This window comes from Trachemys scripta, chromosome 10 (genome assembly GCF_013100865.1).
Source record: "Trachemys scripta elegans isolate TJP31775 chromosome 10, CAS_Tse_1.0, whole genome shotgun sequence".
NCBI classification, from domain to species: Eukaryota; Metazoa; Chordata; order Testudines; family Emydidae; genus Trachemys; species Trachemys scripta.
Genome location: NC_048307.1, coordinates 13,055,577 through 13,074,307, shown reverse-complemented (window position 1 = coordinate 13,074,307; position 18,731 = coordinate 13,055,577). Strand labels below are relative to the sequence as shown.

Sequence of the window (18,731 nt, the reverse complement as noted above, 5' to 3'; positions counted from 1 at the left end):
TGAGGAAATTACCTGGTAATTTTGTACTTCAGTCCTAAGAAGTTAATAATTACTTTAAGATTCCTTCCTGCCATTTACTTTTACTGCCAAATTGCATCTGATAGTGTCTCTCTAGCTATGCATGATAAAAGAGAAAAGGATGATTTACCACTGAGTCTTATGTATGTCTTGAAATAAGATTAGGAATTTGTGGTGTCTTGTTGCAAGATTTGTATTTAGCTATGTATCTGTACCATATGTTTTATATTTCAGTTTCTGGTATTTTAAGTTCCTTTTTATTCTTTGTAATTATGTTTTAACACTTGCCTCTATTTGCTTCCTTTTCAAAACGTATTTTAAAAAGAATTCCATGATAATGACTGATTCATTGTAAATCTATATTTCAACATCTAGAATTCCTCCTTTTCCATTATGGGCTATAATGCATTTTCTTTAACCACCCTTTTGTACTCGCAAGCTAATGAACCTGACACCTCAGCCTTATTGTGCTTTGATCTCATGATGACAGACGCTGCAGGTGCGGGGGGGTGGGGCGGGAGGGAGGTTGAAGACTGCCCTAATATTCAATGCCATCTTAACAACTGAATGACTTTCCATTGAGCAACCATTGCCTTGGGATACAGGTGCAAACAGTTTATAGTGAAGGGGAAAAATTCTTTGACAGCAGGTAGCTACAGGGATTAAATGTCTGCATTTGAACATCTGAAATGAAGGAACTATTGAAAAGGAATGGTCAGAATCCTTTAAAAAAACCTTCTGCCTCAGGTCAAATAGAATGCCACTCCATATTTGTTTTCTCAAGCAGATTTCTTCATTTGACCTTTGCTATTCATTGTCAATTTTTATAATCCCAAGTGCTCTCTTCCATACACAAAAGAAGCAATAATCAAACAGTCTCTTATGTTTTAAAGAATTTTATTTTAAATAGGTACTTCATAGGCATTTTTAATAAACCTTTTTTCACCTTGTCCGATTTCAATCTTTTTTTTTTATACCCAATGCAGTTTACCTATGATAAGCATTTTTTTTTTTTTTTTTTTTTTTTTTTAGCCATATAAGCAAAATGCCCTGAGACAATTGAAGAATTTATTTTAGGGAGTTTAGACATAATTACGATATCAGTAATATGAAGTACAAGGAGGCACATTCGCCAATTCCTGCTCTGTTCTGACACCCTGAAAAGAATTTTTTTTCTTTTTTGAAACCTGTATATAATGTTTCTCATGCTATTTCAAAGTCTTCTGACTGCTGCTTGCTGTCTCAGATTATGTCTGAGCCACTAACACCACCAAGCTTGTTTTGAAAAAGTCCAGCTTTTCTTGTTTTTCTTTGTTTGCTTCCGTTTGATTTTTAAAATCAAACCTCTCTGGCATTATAACAGTAAAAAGGAGATTATCTTTTTGTGTCATATGCTTTGAGATTGGCTAAAATGCATTTGCCATGTTGGGTGGTGAGCTTCTTATTTTCCTTCCTCTCTCCTTTATAATTTTTTTTTTAAATAAAGCATGTAATGTAAACACCAACTTTCCAATCATATAAGTGCTTTGAGCTCTACTAATGAAAATTGCTATATAACACCTGGGTGGTATTAATATTACTTATTAAATAACTACATTTTCAAAGTGTAAAATGGAGTTTTTAATTGAGCAATGCTACTGAAGTCAATGACACTCTCTCAGATAAAGCCACATGCAGTGCTTTGAATCATGTACTTCACGTAGAAGCAAAGAAGACATTACTTTTGTTATGAATCAACACCATTAACCTTTTCTAAAATTTTCTGCAAAGCATTTGTAGTGCTTTTCCTGAACTTTTCTTCTGTTTTTTTTTGTTTTGTTTTGTTTTGTTTTTTTCTTTTCTTCTTCTAGTGGTTCGACCAGAATTGGGATGTCGGGAGCTTGTTACAAGAAACCTCTCCAAAATTCTTCCAGGTCTCTGTCACGATGTAACAGACTGGGTTGAAGGCACCAGAATAAAAGCATCTCAGCTTCTGTTTATATTGTTGCTACATGCAGAGGATCACATTACACAGCATATGGAGCTACTGCTTAGAACTTTGTACCGCGTATGCTTAGATGAAGAGAATAATGTGGTTAGAAATGTAAGTTTGACTTTTTTAGATATCTACAATACCCTAGAGACCCAATCTTAAATAGTCTTGAGTGTGTCCTGTATGGGGCTACTTCCTTCAGTTCTCACTGAAGTCTAGGGGAGGAGAGGGAAGTGCTCAGGATTGGGTCCATATGGCTTAAATTAAACTATTTTTAATGAACTGAAAATAAGTAAAATGATATTTTAAAATTTAACATGTTGGGAAAAGTCCCCATCCTGTAATTGGGCTCAAAGGAGCATTCGACACACAAACAATTAACAACATGAGTGAACTGGGCCTATAATTTCTCTCCCCTCTCGTTTCTTTCAAGGGTCCTAAACTGATGAGTTGCCATCTCACTCTTCCCACAGGATATAAAATAATGTTACAATTGCCACTTGTTAATAGAGCTTTGCATTTCTTTTACAAAATGTTTCAAAGAAATATTGTTATGGGAAAAGATGATGCTAGTGATTATGTTGAACTCAGTAAGAGTTTTGCCAGATGCATGATCAAGACCCCCAGTAGTTTTAAATGTTTTTAGGGAGGATGTTAAACATTTTGTAGATTTTATGTGTATTTGTTAAAATAAATTTTATTTTTGTATGATTCGTGTGAAGACCAAAACTGAGACTATTTCACCTCTGATGCCAACAAGTGAAGCATTAACAGCCTCTTAAAAATCATAAGCAGCAGATTTAAGTGTCAATGCCTTGGGGCAACACATTCCATTTTAAAAATATGTGCAGTTCATGCCCTTTCTAGTTAATTTCACTTGTTATCTCTTAGTGCATAATCTAACCATAACATTAAGGTATGTTTATTTCGTCTGATTGCCATCAGTGTTCAGATACATCAGTTATACAAGTAAATGCTTCCTTCCCACTGCTGTGTTTAGACAAGAAATAGAACACTTTTTCTAATAGATTTATGTAAGCCAGTGCCTTAAAATACACAGTTCTTATTGATTTTTATCAACAGGCAAAACTTTTATAGATTAACAGTCATGGCTGCATTTACAAAATAATTAAACCAAATTTTTCAAAGGGTATAAAGGACAGATTTTTTAAATAATTTTAAGAACTAAATCTTGTTCCCGTTTATTTCTTTTTACTGCCACCAGAACACACGAAAAATAAGCTGTAGCAAAAAGTTCCATTGCCAATTTCCAGGTTTTGTTACTTTCACATATACTGGCTGCAGATAGTCCAGGCAATGTCAACAAAGGTTGGTTTTCCAAATCAAGCTTCTATATGGGTTAGTGCTATGATTGAAGCCAAATGGAGTCTGGATCCCATTTCTTATCCTTACTTCTCTCTGCACCCTCTGCATTCCTTCTCTTCTCACAGACTGCACCCTCCTCCCATATACTAGATTTTAGATCTCTTCACACCCATTCTCTCCACATGTCTGGTCCTGAGCCATACCACTTTAGGCTGAAGTTGAGTCTGTTCTCACAAGCTAAGCAGAGGTGCACCTGATCAGTACTTGGAGGAAGAAAAACTCAGAATGCTGTAGGAAGGAGTACTGGTAATTCAATTAGGGGCATTCTCTGCCCTGTGAGTCATCACTGAACCAATGCCTGAGCATTGGGTTAGGGGATTCTAAGGGTATGTCTACACTGCAGTTAAACATCCATGGTTGGCCTGTGTCAACTGACTCGGGATCAGGCTGCGGAGCTGTTCAGTTGCTGTGTACACGTTCAGGCTTGTGCTGGAGCCTGGGTCCTGGGACTCCTCTGCATGCCAGAGAGGGTACATAGTACTTGGCAGCCCTGCTAGCTACAAGAATGAAAGATTGAAAGCAGCAGGCTCTTCCTGTATGGAGTACACAATGCTATCACTAGGCTGCCGCGTATACTTGACTCCTCCGCATGCCAGAGAGGGATACAAAGGTGCTTCTCTAAAACACAGTTTTGAGAAGAGTGTGAATGCAACAAAAAATGGATTACTTCTTTTTTGAGTTGGTTATTTATATATATATATAAAAATCAGGGTGGGGGCAGTGCCTCAGACCAGTTTTTGCAGAGGTCGGGGGGACCCTGAACCAGGAAATCTGGGACATCTGGTCACCCTAAGCTAGAGATCTATTACACTGTGCTTTACAACTTTCTCATGAAAGTTTGAGTCTGATGCTGAGAAGGGTGCTTGCATGCCTTATTATGAGCTTTCTGAACACATGTCAAGAAAATTTTTTCAAGCATGTAGTCATTACTGAGTGAGCGGAAAGGCCTATAAGCCAATTGCTGAAGTATTTAAAAAACAGCTGGAATCATAAAAAGAGGAAGGGCCAGGATATGATGAATGGTCTTTATGTTTTCAAAATAATCCTCAAGTTATATTTATTCTCTTTTACAGTGTGTGAAAGCAGCAGAGTTGATTGGAACATTTGTTAGCCCTAAGGTATCTCTGAAGTTACTGATGTCAGCCCTTGAAAAAACACCTATGCCTTCTTATCTCATGATTCTAGCTGCAGTGATACGAGGTTGCCCAAGACAAGTCTTAAAGCCTCATTTGTCTTATCTTGCCAACACACTCTCACAACCTGAGATCTGTCAGCGATCTGAAGAGGTAAGGATAAATGGAAAATCCAAAACAGCCAGGACTTAAACCACTGGTTCTCAGATTTTAAGTCTTAGCATACCAAATCTAAAAGCCAAAAGTGATTGGCAAACCACTTTTGTTGTTTTTAAGTGTACTCATACTATACTTCAAATCCACCTGGGTGCCTCCTGATTGTGGCCCACATACCATAATTTGCAAACCACTGAGTTAGACTGTACCTTACCTTAATATAACTTTATTTTTTTCAATCTGCAAAATTGTGTGTAAAATTTTCTAAAGTGACAAGTCCCCTTTTTGTACCATGGAAATACCAAAATAATAGAAGTTCTGTTTAAATTATTGTGCAAACAAGTCTTTCATTTGTGATTGTCAGTTTGCACACAGTCTTGCATATGATCAGTTCAAACTACACTGGGTTATTTAGGTCTTAGTTAATATTGTTATAAGATATTGATATTTTCCCTCACATCAGAACTTCAAGTTATCTACATTAGGCTAACTTTCTGCTTTTAAACCTATGAACATCATTCCCATGTATTGCAGTGGGAGTCAATTGGATTAATCCGAAAGCACCATTTGGCCCTTGTTTTGATAAGTTCATAGTGTACAGAATCCAAACAAATGAATGTACTTTGACCCTTCCCAGCCCTGCAGTCCAGCTAAATAAAAATGATTGATACAAAGCATTTTCTTGGCAATAGTGATTGGCATGTTATATTTCACAAAGAGGTGCTTTCTTTTATTAATGCTAGTTTTTTTGGATATTAATATTTGATTTTTAAAAGGCAATGGTCAGTATGTTTAAATGTGCATTTAGGAACACTCTTTGCAAAAAACTTTAGGATTTAAGCTTCCTAGGTTTGGGTTCCTTCATCCTAAAAATGCAGGATGAAGACACTTCCAACATGATAAAATTGCTCTTATGCACACACATAACTAACGTGCAGTAGATGGATTTCATGGGATGTGAGCCTGAAGGCAGTTCTTACTATACTATTTTGAAGTGCCTGTATTCTTTGTGAGCCATATAGTTAAAGTGATGTGTACAATTAATTAGCATTAAGGCATTGCATGTATTTTTTTTTTCCTTTGGTGTACTTCCTCTCCTGTTACATACAGAATAATTAACACAGGCGAAGGAAATGTAATTGTTCACCTGAAAGAGTTCAGCTGAAAGGACCCTTAGATCTCAGTATCTTGACCCTTTCAGCTTGGTGTATGACAGTTTCTTTCTCCAATATGGAGTGGGCTCTCTAGTGTAACAGTTGAAATTACAGAAATTCAGGAGTTCTTCACCCCTTTCTTCTGTTTCTGGATCTGCAACGTGTTCTGTTATTGGTATACAAGAAAAATCCATACAGTCTACCAAGCCTTCTTAATTAAAATTCTAGCTTTCTTTCCAGCAGGAGTTTGAAATGTTAAGTCTCTGCCCTTAGAATGACTAGCAGGGGATCTTCAGGGATATGCAGTTGGCCAATACCTTGTCTCCAGAAGATTCTTTGTAGCCTATTGTCAGATTTATAATTCCTTTTAAGAAGATTATTCTAGTGTTACAGGATCTGTTTAATTCTCCCTTTGAGACAGTGTAGTTCTTTAAGTCCTTGTTTTAATGGAACGTGTTTCAGTGATGCTTAGAATGCTCAGAATTGGCCTTAATCACACTGAAATACATTATTCTTAGGGATCTACTCCACTGGAAGCACCACCTCCGGGTGTTCAAGCAATGAGTCCATAGGACAGATCTGCAAAAAGTGCCACGTGATCTTCTATAAATTAACTCTATTAGACAATATAGAGAGTAGACAGACCCACATTCATCTGTCAGTGCAGCTTTTGGCTGAATTGTCCTAACTTTTCTATTTGAGAAATAATTCTTCTCTATCATCGTGAGAGAATGCTATATAAATTACCTCAGATAAATACCATTTATAGGTAAGAGTATTCTCAAGTTTTATTTATTTTCTTTTTGGAAGTGGAGCTAACCAGTCGTACGACAATGGTCTCTTTCACTGATAGAGTATAGCAAATCATGGAATGTCTGCCTACTGTGGTTTTCTATGCTTTGTTACAGAAGACTTGCAAACTGACAAGAATTTTGAGTGAAATTCTGGCCCCTTTGAAGTCAATGGCAAAACTCCCATTGACTTCAGTGAGGCCAGGATTTTATGCATTATGTTGTAATAATTAGGTGGGAGACAGACCTTCAGGTTTCCTTGTTTCTGTGTATTTCAGTATCACTATGCTACTTGATATGTTCAGAAATTTGAACAACATTTGAAATTGGCACAGCAGAAACATTAGAAGTTAAAGAGTTCCATTTCAGGATAAGATGAAAATCTTCCTAGGAACCCCAAAATTCTTTAATGTATTTATCCAGCATATAGCAGTCATTGTGTGGCTAGCAGGATGATCCTTAATTTTTCTTTACAGGACAAGGTAACCACTTCTACAAGCAAAAAGCATGGGAAGAGAGTGTTAATTTGTTGCTTTCAAAAAAATGCCCCATCAGTCATTATAAAACGGAGTGAATTGTAGAGTCTATGTTTGGAACAATAAATAGGCATCCGATTTAGCAGGATATGTAGAATTTATCTTATTTATTACTGTCATCTACTAATACCTGACTTTTAAAGAGGATTGTGTCAATTTTACTGGCCTGTGACAGAAAGGGTGTCTAACGTTGTCTAACAAAACTCACACATTTAATGCTTTTTGTTTGTAGATCTTTTATATGGAACAATTGCTTTGTTGCGTACAAGCGATAACTGAAGTGTGCCAAGAAGACTGCAAAGAAATTAGCCTGCAGCTAATGAAAGTTTTGGTGACAATAATGGCAATATCACGCACCGGACATCTTCATGAAAAGGTGACACTAACTGTGAATGGGTGTTTTAAATGAGTAAAATCCTGGTTGGTTGGTTTGTTTTTACTATTGGTAAGACGATTTTGTCTTAATGTAATGTAAGTAACCTCTATAAATTTCCCTGCTCTTAGGCTTCAAGCCTTGCAAGTGCTTAACTCAGAGCTGAGCAGTCAAGATTAAAGAGTTCAGAAGATTCAGTCAATGTGTGGCCCCAGGGGCGCACATAGAATGCTATAAACGCTGTCTGTCTGCTCATTCATTTCTCCAAAAGTTCCTTTGGTTTTAGTTTGAGTAAAGACCCTTACTGAAATACCTAGAGCCAGATCTTTGACTGGCATAAATCGTTGTAGCTCAATTAAAAACATGATTTATACCAGCCGAGGATCTGAACCGTAGGACGGTAGTGGTTTTATTTATTTATTTTTACAGTTCTTTCAAGTTCAGCATATTCTGTCTATTGTTGCAAGAGTGAGAGGTTGGCATGGACTAATTATCTTAGCATAGGAGTGAAACTGTGGAATTCCTTAGTTCTTAATTGCAGCTCTGATTTAGGACTTTGGTCTTGAGCAAGTCCTTAAACTTTTCTGTCCCCAGCTATCTTCACAGGGCTGTTGCTAAGGTTGCCTAATGTTTTGAAAGCATTCTGAGGATTTAAGACAGCTGTATAAGAGAGTATTATTGTTAGTCACCAGTCCAGACACTGAAATTTCCTGTTTTAATATATCAAGCAGCTCTAAGGTGTTCTGTAACTCTGTTATTTCCTGATTCTCTTACCAGAAGCTCCTCATAACTGCTGTGTTCTTCTTCTAGAGGTTTTTTGTTTTGATTTTCTTTTTAAAAAATCCCTAATTATTATCATCATATGTAGTACACTATAGTCATATAGTGCCTTTCATCCCAGGATCTCAAATTGCTTATCAAACATTCAATTAAAGTCTTATAACACCCTTGTGAGGGAGCCAAATCCTATTTTATTACAAGACAGGTAGGTATTATAACCACTTTATGTAACACTTTTAAAGAGGGGAATTCTTATCAGAAAATGCATTACTGACTATGAATGTCTTATAAGATCAAACAACTTTTTATTTTAGGCATCATAAGTTAAGCATCCACAGGTTAGACTCTTCACCCAGTTCACTCTTCCTGTTAGAAATTAATCTAACTTTCTCTTTTAAAGATAGCAGTGAAAATCCCTCAGAATTTTCCTGTTTCATCTAAGTCCTTCTCAAAGATGCTCCAGGAACAAATTTTCCCCATTGCATCTCTATTCCCAAAAAGTCAACATTTCTCAATTGTTTGCCTAAACTGATGAGTCCATGAGGCAATACTGTCTGGCCTGGAGACTAACGTTCAGAAATCTGTTTTACTATAATGTGTAGCTAAAGAAGATTATAACAGCTTGATTCGGCCACAATTTTTTCACCAGGCTAGAAAGAAATTCAAACCGTCTAAACATATTCTCCTTGCAATATTGTTTTTGACTCAAAGCAAGCTCTCCTATATATGCACAAGTGGCCAGTAAAGCATTATAATTGCATCCCGGAAGGGGAAGAGAACTAAATAAGGGAAGTTTGGGCTGTACCATTTGATTATGGTGGCCTTTTGCTTTCATATCCTTCCACGGCTTCAAATGCAAAATCTCCAAAGTTGCCTGTAGAGAACCATGAACTAGTCGAGAGATGCCTTACTTGAGCTGCTTTTTATTTTGCCACATCAAGGACTCTGTTGTGGTGAGATGAACAGGAATCTTTCCTTTAAAGGTGTTCTCCTGAATAACCCACTGTCATAAAGAAACTACAGAACCAAACCTTTAATGTTGGGAGAAGGTGTTCATCTGAAGGGAAAAGGTAACCCCTAAAAAGGACCTCAAATCCAAGATTGTTAGTCTTCTAGACCAGATATTGATGAAAAAAGCAAAGAAGTTTTGCAGAGAGTCATCCTGGTGAAGGCTGAAAGCAGGGCACCCCCAAGTGTGGTCTAAGGCAAACAATCATGTGGCATTAGGGGGGCCCTGCTTAACAATACATTCCTTTGAGACTGGACCCAAGTTCTCTTCTGGCCACAGAAGAACAATCAAACTACTAGTCCAAAAAAATGAGTTTCAAAATGGATTTTCTGTGCTTCACCAAACATTGAGGCTTTTACAGTAGTTGACCTATTCACCTCTCATAAGAAATCTTAAGAGGTGTTGCAGTCATTCTCTAACATCAAGGACAACATCTACAGAGGCTGTGATAATAAGTAGTCCTTTTTTCTAACCATTATCTCATCTCCTTCATTCTCTTCCCCTCCTTCAAATCCTCTCCCCAAAAAGTTAAATGCCAATTAAATCAGAAAGCCATCCTTACTCACTATAACTCCGTGGTGGCCTACCCAAGTCTGTTGTTTTGTTTTGTTTTTTTAACCTGCTCCTTAATTTAATAGCTGTTCTGCTTCCTCTTGTATTGCTTTCAGGCATTATAGTCCAAAGACCTGTGTTTTACCAGTAATTATGGTCCTGGTACCAACAGGCTTCTTCCAAAGTGACATATCCTTTGAAAGTTAATCTGAAAGGGAGAAATGAAACAAAGCTTACACAAGTATTGAAACAAGGTGCAAGAGATTCTTTCAAACTCAAAGTCAAATTACACAAGGAACTAATCTGGGATACATTTTTATAAACGTAATTGTGAATGGGTGAGTCCCCAAACAAAAATATTTGTATGTTACACATCTCTGCAGTTTTTGTCTACAGAATGGGCAATAGTGTGGACACGCCCACTTTCCAAACCCATAGTCCTAGAAGTAAAGCAGTTTCATGGAGATAAATTCTGGTTCTTGCATAAGACAAAGAAAATCCCCTACAATTATTAAAGGCTTTGGATATTCTATTTACAGATTTTTTTTTTTCCAGTTGACATTACTTTGGATGAAATTCTTTGTTCTCGTTAGCTTTTTTTCAGCAAGACAGATGAGATTGGGTAGTTCCAATATTTCAGGTTTGTCACAAAGACAAATATAACCTGATTTTTCAGTTACTGAGTACCTAACTCCCAACAACTTCAAAATGGGCTGCCGCTTTCAGTATCTCTAAATATCAGCCTCATAATGCTTAAGGCTATGTCAAGAATTTATTCAACTGTGGTTTGTATATCTTCAGATTCTCCTTCCCTCATTATTAATCTGTTCCACACTTAAAAGGAAGAGCATTGCTTATGTTTTGTGAAGCTCCATAAATTCTACCTTAAATGATCTAAGAATTTCAATATATTTCTTGTGTATTTCTTCCAAAACCTCCACAAAGTACAATAAAATGCTTTTTTTACATAATGCATTTCATGCTTTGTGCCCTAGGCTGCTATACAATCCATATAAACAACTCCAAAAAGCAAAATACCCTATTGAAATAGTTTGTCCATAGAATACAAATGGCTTACAACTAGCTTAAAAGTAGAAATATGTTGCTCTGAGAAGAGTTCCTTATTCAGGATCAAAAGATCTTGTGAATATACCTGAACCTTTGAATTACTAAACCTCCAGGTTATTATTTAAGGAGGCTGCAGAGATACACTGGTGGGGCATCAATGATTCTCTCATGTGCTTCTAATTGTAAGAGAATAGTGCACTCTACTCTTCATACTTACTCGCTTTTAGCTCCTCTGCTGATCAGTTAGCGATGGCACTGATTTCTTTGCGGGAGGCAGTGAAGCCTAGTGCCTAGAGCTTTGGACTGTGACTCTGAGATCTGGATTCTATGCCCAGCTCTGCCGCTGGCCTGCTGAGCGACCTCAGGCAAGCCATGTCACCATGTTGTGCCTCGGTTTCCCCATCTGTAAAATGGGGATAATGATACTGACCTCCTTTTGTAAAGTGCTTTAAAATCTATCAATGACAAGCACTAAATAAGAGCTAGATTTTACATTATTTACTTGTCCTATAGAAAATGGAGACTGGCCATCAACTAAGCACCATGAAAATGGGGTAAGACCACCTACTAAGCACTATACTAAGCACAGTGCTTAGTTGGTGGTCCTCCATTTTCTAGATGGATGGAACTCATTTCAGCCATCAGATAGCAGCTCTGTTAGATCAATACTGAACTTGTCCAGATTTGAACTGGTGATATAGCGGTTTAAAGGCTTTATATTCCTTTACCACTCTTGTGAGTCATCTAGTCCTTTCATCAGGTCCATTTTGATTGTTGGTATGAGGATAATTCAGCATTTGTACTTACAGGTAGGTCTATGTCACAGTACTGTAAGTTCATCTCTTTGAATATTTATAGAAATTAAAACCCTTGCCAGTTTTCTTAAGAGACTCAGTCAAATGTATTACAAGGCTGTGAAGCTAATGCTGCACATTTGCCTATCTGTGGATTTAATGTGTACCCTCCTATGTTACTAGCACAAATGGAAAGTTTGAACAGTTTATTGTAAACCATCTGTGAACAATGCTTCTATTGTATCCTTGACTGGAATTACATCATTTTGTACTTTATTTTTTTTCATGGAAAAAGGAAAAGTTTGTTGTGATTGTTTATATATGGAATGATAGACAACGGTTTTGATCTTGGATACACAGCTGTGTCTTGTGGAATGGTATGATTTATTTACAGGTCAACAAAAATACTTTAGAACACAAGTATTGAATAATTTTGACTAGAATGCAAAGATCCTACAGAAAGGAGCAATCCATTGTCTTGGGTGCAGGCAAAGTTGCTTAAAGTATAATCTTTGTACTTAGCAAATCCTGCCTTTTCTAAAATCTTTTCACATCTGGCACTTCCATAATGACTTGTCAGGCCAGCGATCTATCTTCAAAATTCTAAAGGGGCCAGACACCAGAACAGTTGAGTACAGTTTAAAAACAGCAAAACAAATGCATGTAATTTTAATTGCAGTTAACTGTTTAAGGCCAAATTATGTCACCCATATTCACATTGAATTCAGTCTTACACCATAAGTAGTCCTATTGGAGTCAGTGGGGCTCCTTGTGAAGTTAAGGTACTGCTCAATGTGAGGATATCACAATCTGGCCCATAGGGCGTGATCCAAAGCTTACTGAAGTCAGTGAGAGTGTATCCATTGACTTCAGTGAGCTTTGAATCACATCTTTAGTGGACATGTACTTTGGATAAGAGACTTAAGGAGCTATAAAAGCAAACAATTTTATGCATGAATCCACCTCTGTTATAGATTACTATGAAAATCCTTATGCTTTCTTGCAAAACACATAACTGTAGCTTGCATGTTCATCTGGTGTTTCTTTATTTACATGTTTCACTTTTTCCTCACTGAATTAATGGAATTGGTAACATGTAAAAATGAAGAAGGTTAATGTCAATACTGTCCCCAAACTGGCAGGAGTTGGGAGTGCTGCAAAATCAGCATGCTCAGCCTCTGGGAAGATGGAGCACCTAGCATGTTTTTCTAAAAAAACATTCTGGCTGAGCCAAGAAGTAGTAGTGATAGGCTTTGGAGGCAACCACATCCAGCTATTTTTGCTGGAGAGAGGTCACCTATATAAGTGTTTTAAGCATTATTGAGTTGCAGAGGAAACCACTACTTACCTGCATGGAAAAATAACTGTTTTACAATTTTGATTGGCTGTGAGGTCCTTTTATGTGACACTGAGTTTCATCAGTTTTGATGTTGCATTGCAGTGTTCTGTGTGATGTCATAGGGAAGTCAAAAAAAAAAATTCCATTTTAAAACTGAAGTTAACTGGTATGATACTGTGATAAACGATGTTTAAATATTGACCATGACTGCCCTATTAAGAAACCGTGAGGGTTTTTTTGTCTCTTGAATTTTCTTATATTTTATTTAAAAACTAAAAATAACTGATACTTACATATGTGCCTATGCTGTTCTCTGAATTCTTGATGGTGATGACATTATGGTCAGCTTCATCAAAAATTTCCAAAATTTTTTTTTAAAACCGACACTTTGGTTAACTTCACCTACTTTGGTTTTTGTTTGTTTTTAAACAGGTAGAGGCATCAATGTGTTCATTAGCTCAGGTGCAACATTTGAGTGGTTTTCTTGATCTCTATAAACAACATATAGATCAGCTTATGGAATGGGTATCTGTATCGCATGATCGCTGGAACTGCTATTCTCCAGAAGTATTCCAGTTAGATGTCATTGCCACTCATTCAGGTATGACTCATTAACCAAGGTAATGGTGATGGTAGAGATTTCTTATGTTCTACAACAGTCTCCATGCCTTTCGAACATGCTGTATTTTATAAGTTTAACATTCAGAAACTTCACAAGTTCATGATGCAAGAAAAGGAATGAAGTTTTGAATTATTTAAGGAGCATTTCAGAATGTGTGGTCCGCCCGGAGAATAACAAACATATTCATTTAACATTTGAATTTTTAGTGTAATGAAACAACTTGTGTACTTATTTTAAACCGTATGTTTTACGTTTATGCTCCAATCCAGCAGAGCATGCAAGCAGGTGCTTAATTTTAAGCATTTGAATAATCCCATTGAAGTCAATGCGACTACCCATATGCATGAAGTTAAACACATGCCTTAGTCTTCGCAGGATTGGGGCCTTAAAAATCTGATATTCTAGAAGTATTTTTTTCTTGTTAACACAGATAATTATTTACCTGAATGCAGCTATAAAAAAATTACCTACAAATTCATATTTTGGATAATCGCTATCTAAACTTGTATAAATAAACTCACTCAGGCATTTTGTAGAAGGGAATCTCGGTATTTTAATTTTATAAAAAATAAAATATAACCAGTTCCTTGCTCTAGCTGTTGTTCTGATGCATAAGCTAATTGCTTATCTCAACTGAAATTGCTTGAAAAGACAGGAGTGGTGGACATTCCTCAATGGAAGAAGAATTACTTCGTGACCTTCTCACAGTGCCATCCTTAAATGTGTCATAAGGCCTTCTCTATCACCATTTCTCCTTGTCATGCATCTATGATTTTTCTAGTCTCCTGCTGGAACAGGTACCCCAACATAATTCCCCCTATTATATCTGGTAAAATCCTCTATGGTCTTTTAGGGACAAGTGGCACCATCCTAACTGTTAAGACTTCCAGTGATAAATTACTCAATCTCCCTTCATCTCCAAAAGTGCCTCAAGAAGCCTACCTGAGGTACCTCTTTTGCTTTGCACAGAGACCAGCCTCACTAAAAATTCTCCTCACTCTTAGGACTTGTCTACACATGGAGTTATTCCATAATAGCTTTTGCGCTTTGAATTCACATCTACCTTAATCCTAGTTAACTTTAAAATGTAGACTAGCCCTTCGAGGAAAAACAACAACTGTCCAATACAAATATCAAGAGGCCAACAGTCCTCCTCCTCCTTTCCCTGATTTATGGAATTTCTAGACATTTGTCTGTTTTGCTTAATGAAAAATAAATCCTAAAATGTCTGGGCAAATATTTTGGCTTTCATCCATAGTGGTGATATGCTCTTTTCTGTGTTTTCTGTCTTGTCCAAAACAGCAACTCCTAGTACTATTCCCATTTTCTTTTCATTCCCACACATAATGTTGCATTTAATCAATTTAATGAGGTTTACTCCTTTCCAATTCCACCCTTTTTTTTTTAACTTTGCTGGAATTGGAATTTCTGTTGAAATAAGTGGTGTAGATTATTTTGTTCTCCATCTATTTAACTTGCTATTATCAAAATATGATGTAATGGCATTGTTTATAACAATACCTCAGGTCTAGCATAGAGCAATGCATCTGAATAATTGTTACAAAAATAAAACCTTACTTAGGGCATGGAAACTTACCAAGGTGTTTTTTATGCCCTGTGTTTAAATCTAGACATCTGAGATTATTATTTTGTTCCAAGTTTGAGACAACACACTTCCAGATACTAAGTGGTGCTGAACTTCTTTTGGAGCCTGAATACTTTAATCAGGCAGTCCTTCATGTGACATAATATTGTTGCTCTCACTTGGATAATAGTGGAGATTTAACTGCTACTTTGGAAGAAGACTGCATCACAAGTGTTTAAACTTGACCTATACAGAAAAAGAATTTCTTGATTATGACATAATGAAAAACTTCTTTAAAAAAAACCCTTTCCAAAGTGTTTTCTGCTTATGTTGGCATTAGAAATATCCGGTATTTTTGAACCTGTGTTTGCTGGAGGATTCTTTGAATGACTGGAAAATTATTGGGATAGACATCCGCAAGAAACTAAAACCTGAGCAGTTGCTAAGGGAAAGTAGATTTTAGTCAGACTGTTCACAATCCTGTGACTAAAATAATGTTAATGAAAGCAGACATAAACAAACTCCTGATAATCACTTGGGAGAAGGGTTCTTGCTAAAAATGCAGATACCTCTCTCCTTTCAGGTAGGATTGAGGGAGCTCCTACTGTAGTTCTCTAGTTCTTCTGCAAATACAAAGAGGGCAAGACTAAGGTCTTGTCTACACATAAAATGCTACAGCGGTGCAGAGGCACCACTGCAGCGCTTCAGTGTAGATACTACCTATGCCAACAGGAGGGTTTTTCCCATTGGCATAGGTAATCCATTTCCCCAAGAGATGATAGCTAGGTCAATGGAAGAATTCTTCCAGTGACCTACCACTATCTACATAGGGACTTTGGTCAGTTTAACTAAGCCATTCAGAGGTATGGATTTTTCACACTCCTGACTGATGTAGGTAAACAGACCTAATTTTCTAGTGTAGATTGGCCTTAGTATTTCTGAGGTGAACACAGATGCAGAAGGAAGAATTCTTTTGAATAAAAAGACCAAAACCTTTCTGGTCTTAATCATCACAATGAATCAAAAATAGGCACAAACTTTAATTTCCCTTTTGAGGAGGCTAGCTTTAAAAATACTGGGTTAACACTGTTTGTGTATTGTTTAGGAGTGAAGAATAGATTATTTATGTAATCTCCCATGCTGAAATTTTAAAGTATTAACAGACTAGAAAATTTATTTGAAAAGTATGAACTTATTTCAAATAGAATAGTAAACTAAAACATTCATAACAATCTTCAAAATGCAAAAAGCCTGAGATAAGATAGAAAAGAGAAGAAATAGCACTTCTATAATTGTTCTGTCCAATGTTTTGAGGTTCACCATCCTGAACAAGCCCTTTTATATAAATACTTTGGAGACAGGAGACATTAAGGATCTTCTTGGTTTCTGTAAAGGAGGGCCTTCAGGGAAGAGGGACTCTAGACCATCCTGCTGTCTGGAATCTTGGGATGAAATCATGGCCCCATTGAATTCAGTGGTAATATTATCATTGATTTCAGTCTGCGGTTAAACACCCGCAACTGGCCCATGTCAGCTGACTCAGGTTCGTGGGACTTGGGCAACAGCGTTGTTCAATTGCTACACCCACTAGGTAGGCTGCCCATGCCCCAGCAGCTTACACTCAGGCTCTGAAAGCTACCCAGCCATCAGCATTGATTCCACCAAACATCAATACCTTCATGAGAATACTTCTTCCCCAGGTCTTCAACACCAAGGTGTAGTAAAGTTCTCAGCTAACCTCCTCACAATAGTCATTGGAAGCTTTCACTTGCTCCAAACAATATAAAAATAAGGCTGCTCGTGAACCATAATATTTCTTTGATTTTTTTTTTTTTCTTCGCCAGAGCAGAGTAGAGTGTCACCTGGCTTCTAGCCAACCTAAAAACAGTCTTCTGCTCTTTCTTCCTCAGAGCAATGTAAAACAAAATACAGCCCAGCCTGTAAATAGTCTGAATCAAATACAGATAGAAACCTACTGGAAGTTTGCAACCAGGTCAGTAGTGGCTTGGTCACACTAGCTGCTTAAAACCCTCCCAGCAGTTGACCTCTTTCTTACAAATAAATCAGGATAGTTAACAGGCTCCAGCTGCTTCGTGGCTTGGCAGTTTTAACCTTTGTCATTCCAGTGGGCAGTGGAAGGGCTTTCTAACATAGCCACTCTTCTGTCCCACTCAGGACTCTGACAACTGATACGTTGTGTCATAGTTATTTTGCAAGGACTGATGCAGTACACAAAGTAAAATATTAATTTAACACCAGAGACCCCTTATTAAATGGGTGCATCAAGTCTGTTCCGATGTTGGACTCTTGGCCCATCAAGCCCTTTCGGCTGCACAGGAACAGACCAAATGGCGAACTATTGCTACAGCCGACTATTCGGCTAAGGGTTGAAAAGAAAAGAAGTAGTTGACCTTACAGATTTGACTGGATTTATATGCTAAACATTTAAATGCAAGAGTAAAATAAATAAATATTTTAATACAACTCAATCAAGATTTAAATATTTATTTTCTAGGTCCTATAATAGGTGAAGCCCTTCAAGATTTCATTCTCATCCTTAAGACATGTCTTCAGCCAACCAAAGACCCGCTAATGCGCTTAAAGATTTTCACTATTTTATCACAGTTGCTCCAGAAACCAAATGAGACCATCAACTCTCAGGGGTAGGTACAGCTCTGATTTCACACGTACCACCTGAACAGTACAATGTTATTCAAAAATCAAGTTCATGGTAGTTATTTAACCACTGTGGCTGTGGCTGCATTAGAGTTTCAGGGGAACTCTCACCATGTACTACAGGTCTCTGACATTTTTACTGTCATATTATCTAACCCTGCTCAGGAGAGTTTGGCATGACACAGAAGTAAAAAACTCTGGTTGGGCAACGGTGGATGGTTTGGTTTGTTTTGTTTTTAAAAACAAAAACCTACTGTAGAAAGGTTATGGTTGCTGTGAGAGCTGAGATGAGAATTTTAGGAATGGAACCGTGTCTTGCTGGCTGGCTGTTACAAGCAAGGACTGAAGATTTATACCCTCCTTTTTGAACTGAAAGGTTTTAAGCCATGTTTCTAAACATCTCTGCCTACGTTGTCTATTCAGACCACTCTGGGGCCTGAACTGCAACACTTAATCATGTGAATTATCCTATTGAAGTCTGTGAGACTACTTATGTGAATAAGGACTTCTTCTCCCATGAGTGGTTACAGGATCAGGCACAAGATTTGTAAGTCTTTTTCCACTAAAAATAAGGGAGGTCAGAAGCAATTTGGAAAGCATTTGCATTGATCTGAGATTTAACCATTTGCTGTATGCTGATGCACTACATCCCTGACCTGTAATTTAGAGTGCAAGGTTCTTGGGGCCAGTACCATATCTTCCATTTGTTTTATACTGTCCTTAGCTCTCTCAGGGTGCTTAGCAACTTTATTAGTTACTTATTGTTAGGCTAAACTCTGAATGCCCA

General features: G+C 37.2%; 1 protein-coding gene across 1 annotated transcript in view; it reads left to right on the top strand.

The window, feature by feature from the left end:
* The window catches only part of DNAAF5 (dynein axonemal assembly factor 5), a 43,124-nt gene that overhangs the window by 10,341 nt on the left and 14,052 nt on the right, over positions 1 to 18,731 (top strand). Inside the window, exons 5-9 of the mRNA XM_034784276.1 lie at positions 1,869 to 2,101; positions 4,450 to 4,662; positions 7,379 to 7,522; positions 13,494 to 13,662; positions 17,784 to 17,931. Coding sequence (XP_034640167.1) covers positions 1,869 to 2,101; positions 4,450 to 4,662; positions 7,379 to 7,522; positions 13,494 to 13,662; positions 17,784 to 17,931 — 907 coding nt within the window. The remainder of the gene's footprint in view (positions 1 to 1,868; positions 2,102 to 4,449; positions 4,663 to 7,378; positions 7,523 to 13,493; positions 13,663 to 17,783; positions 17,932 to 18,731) is intronic.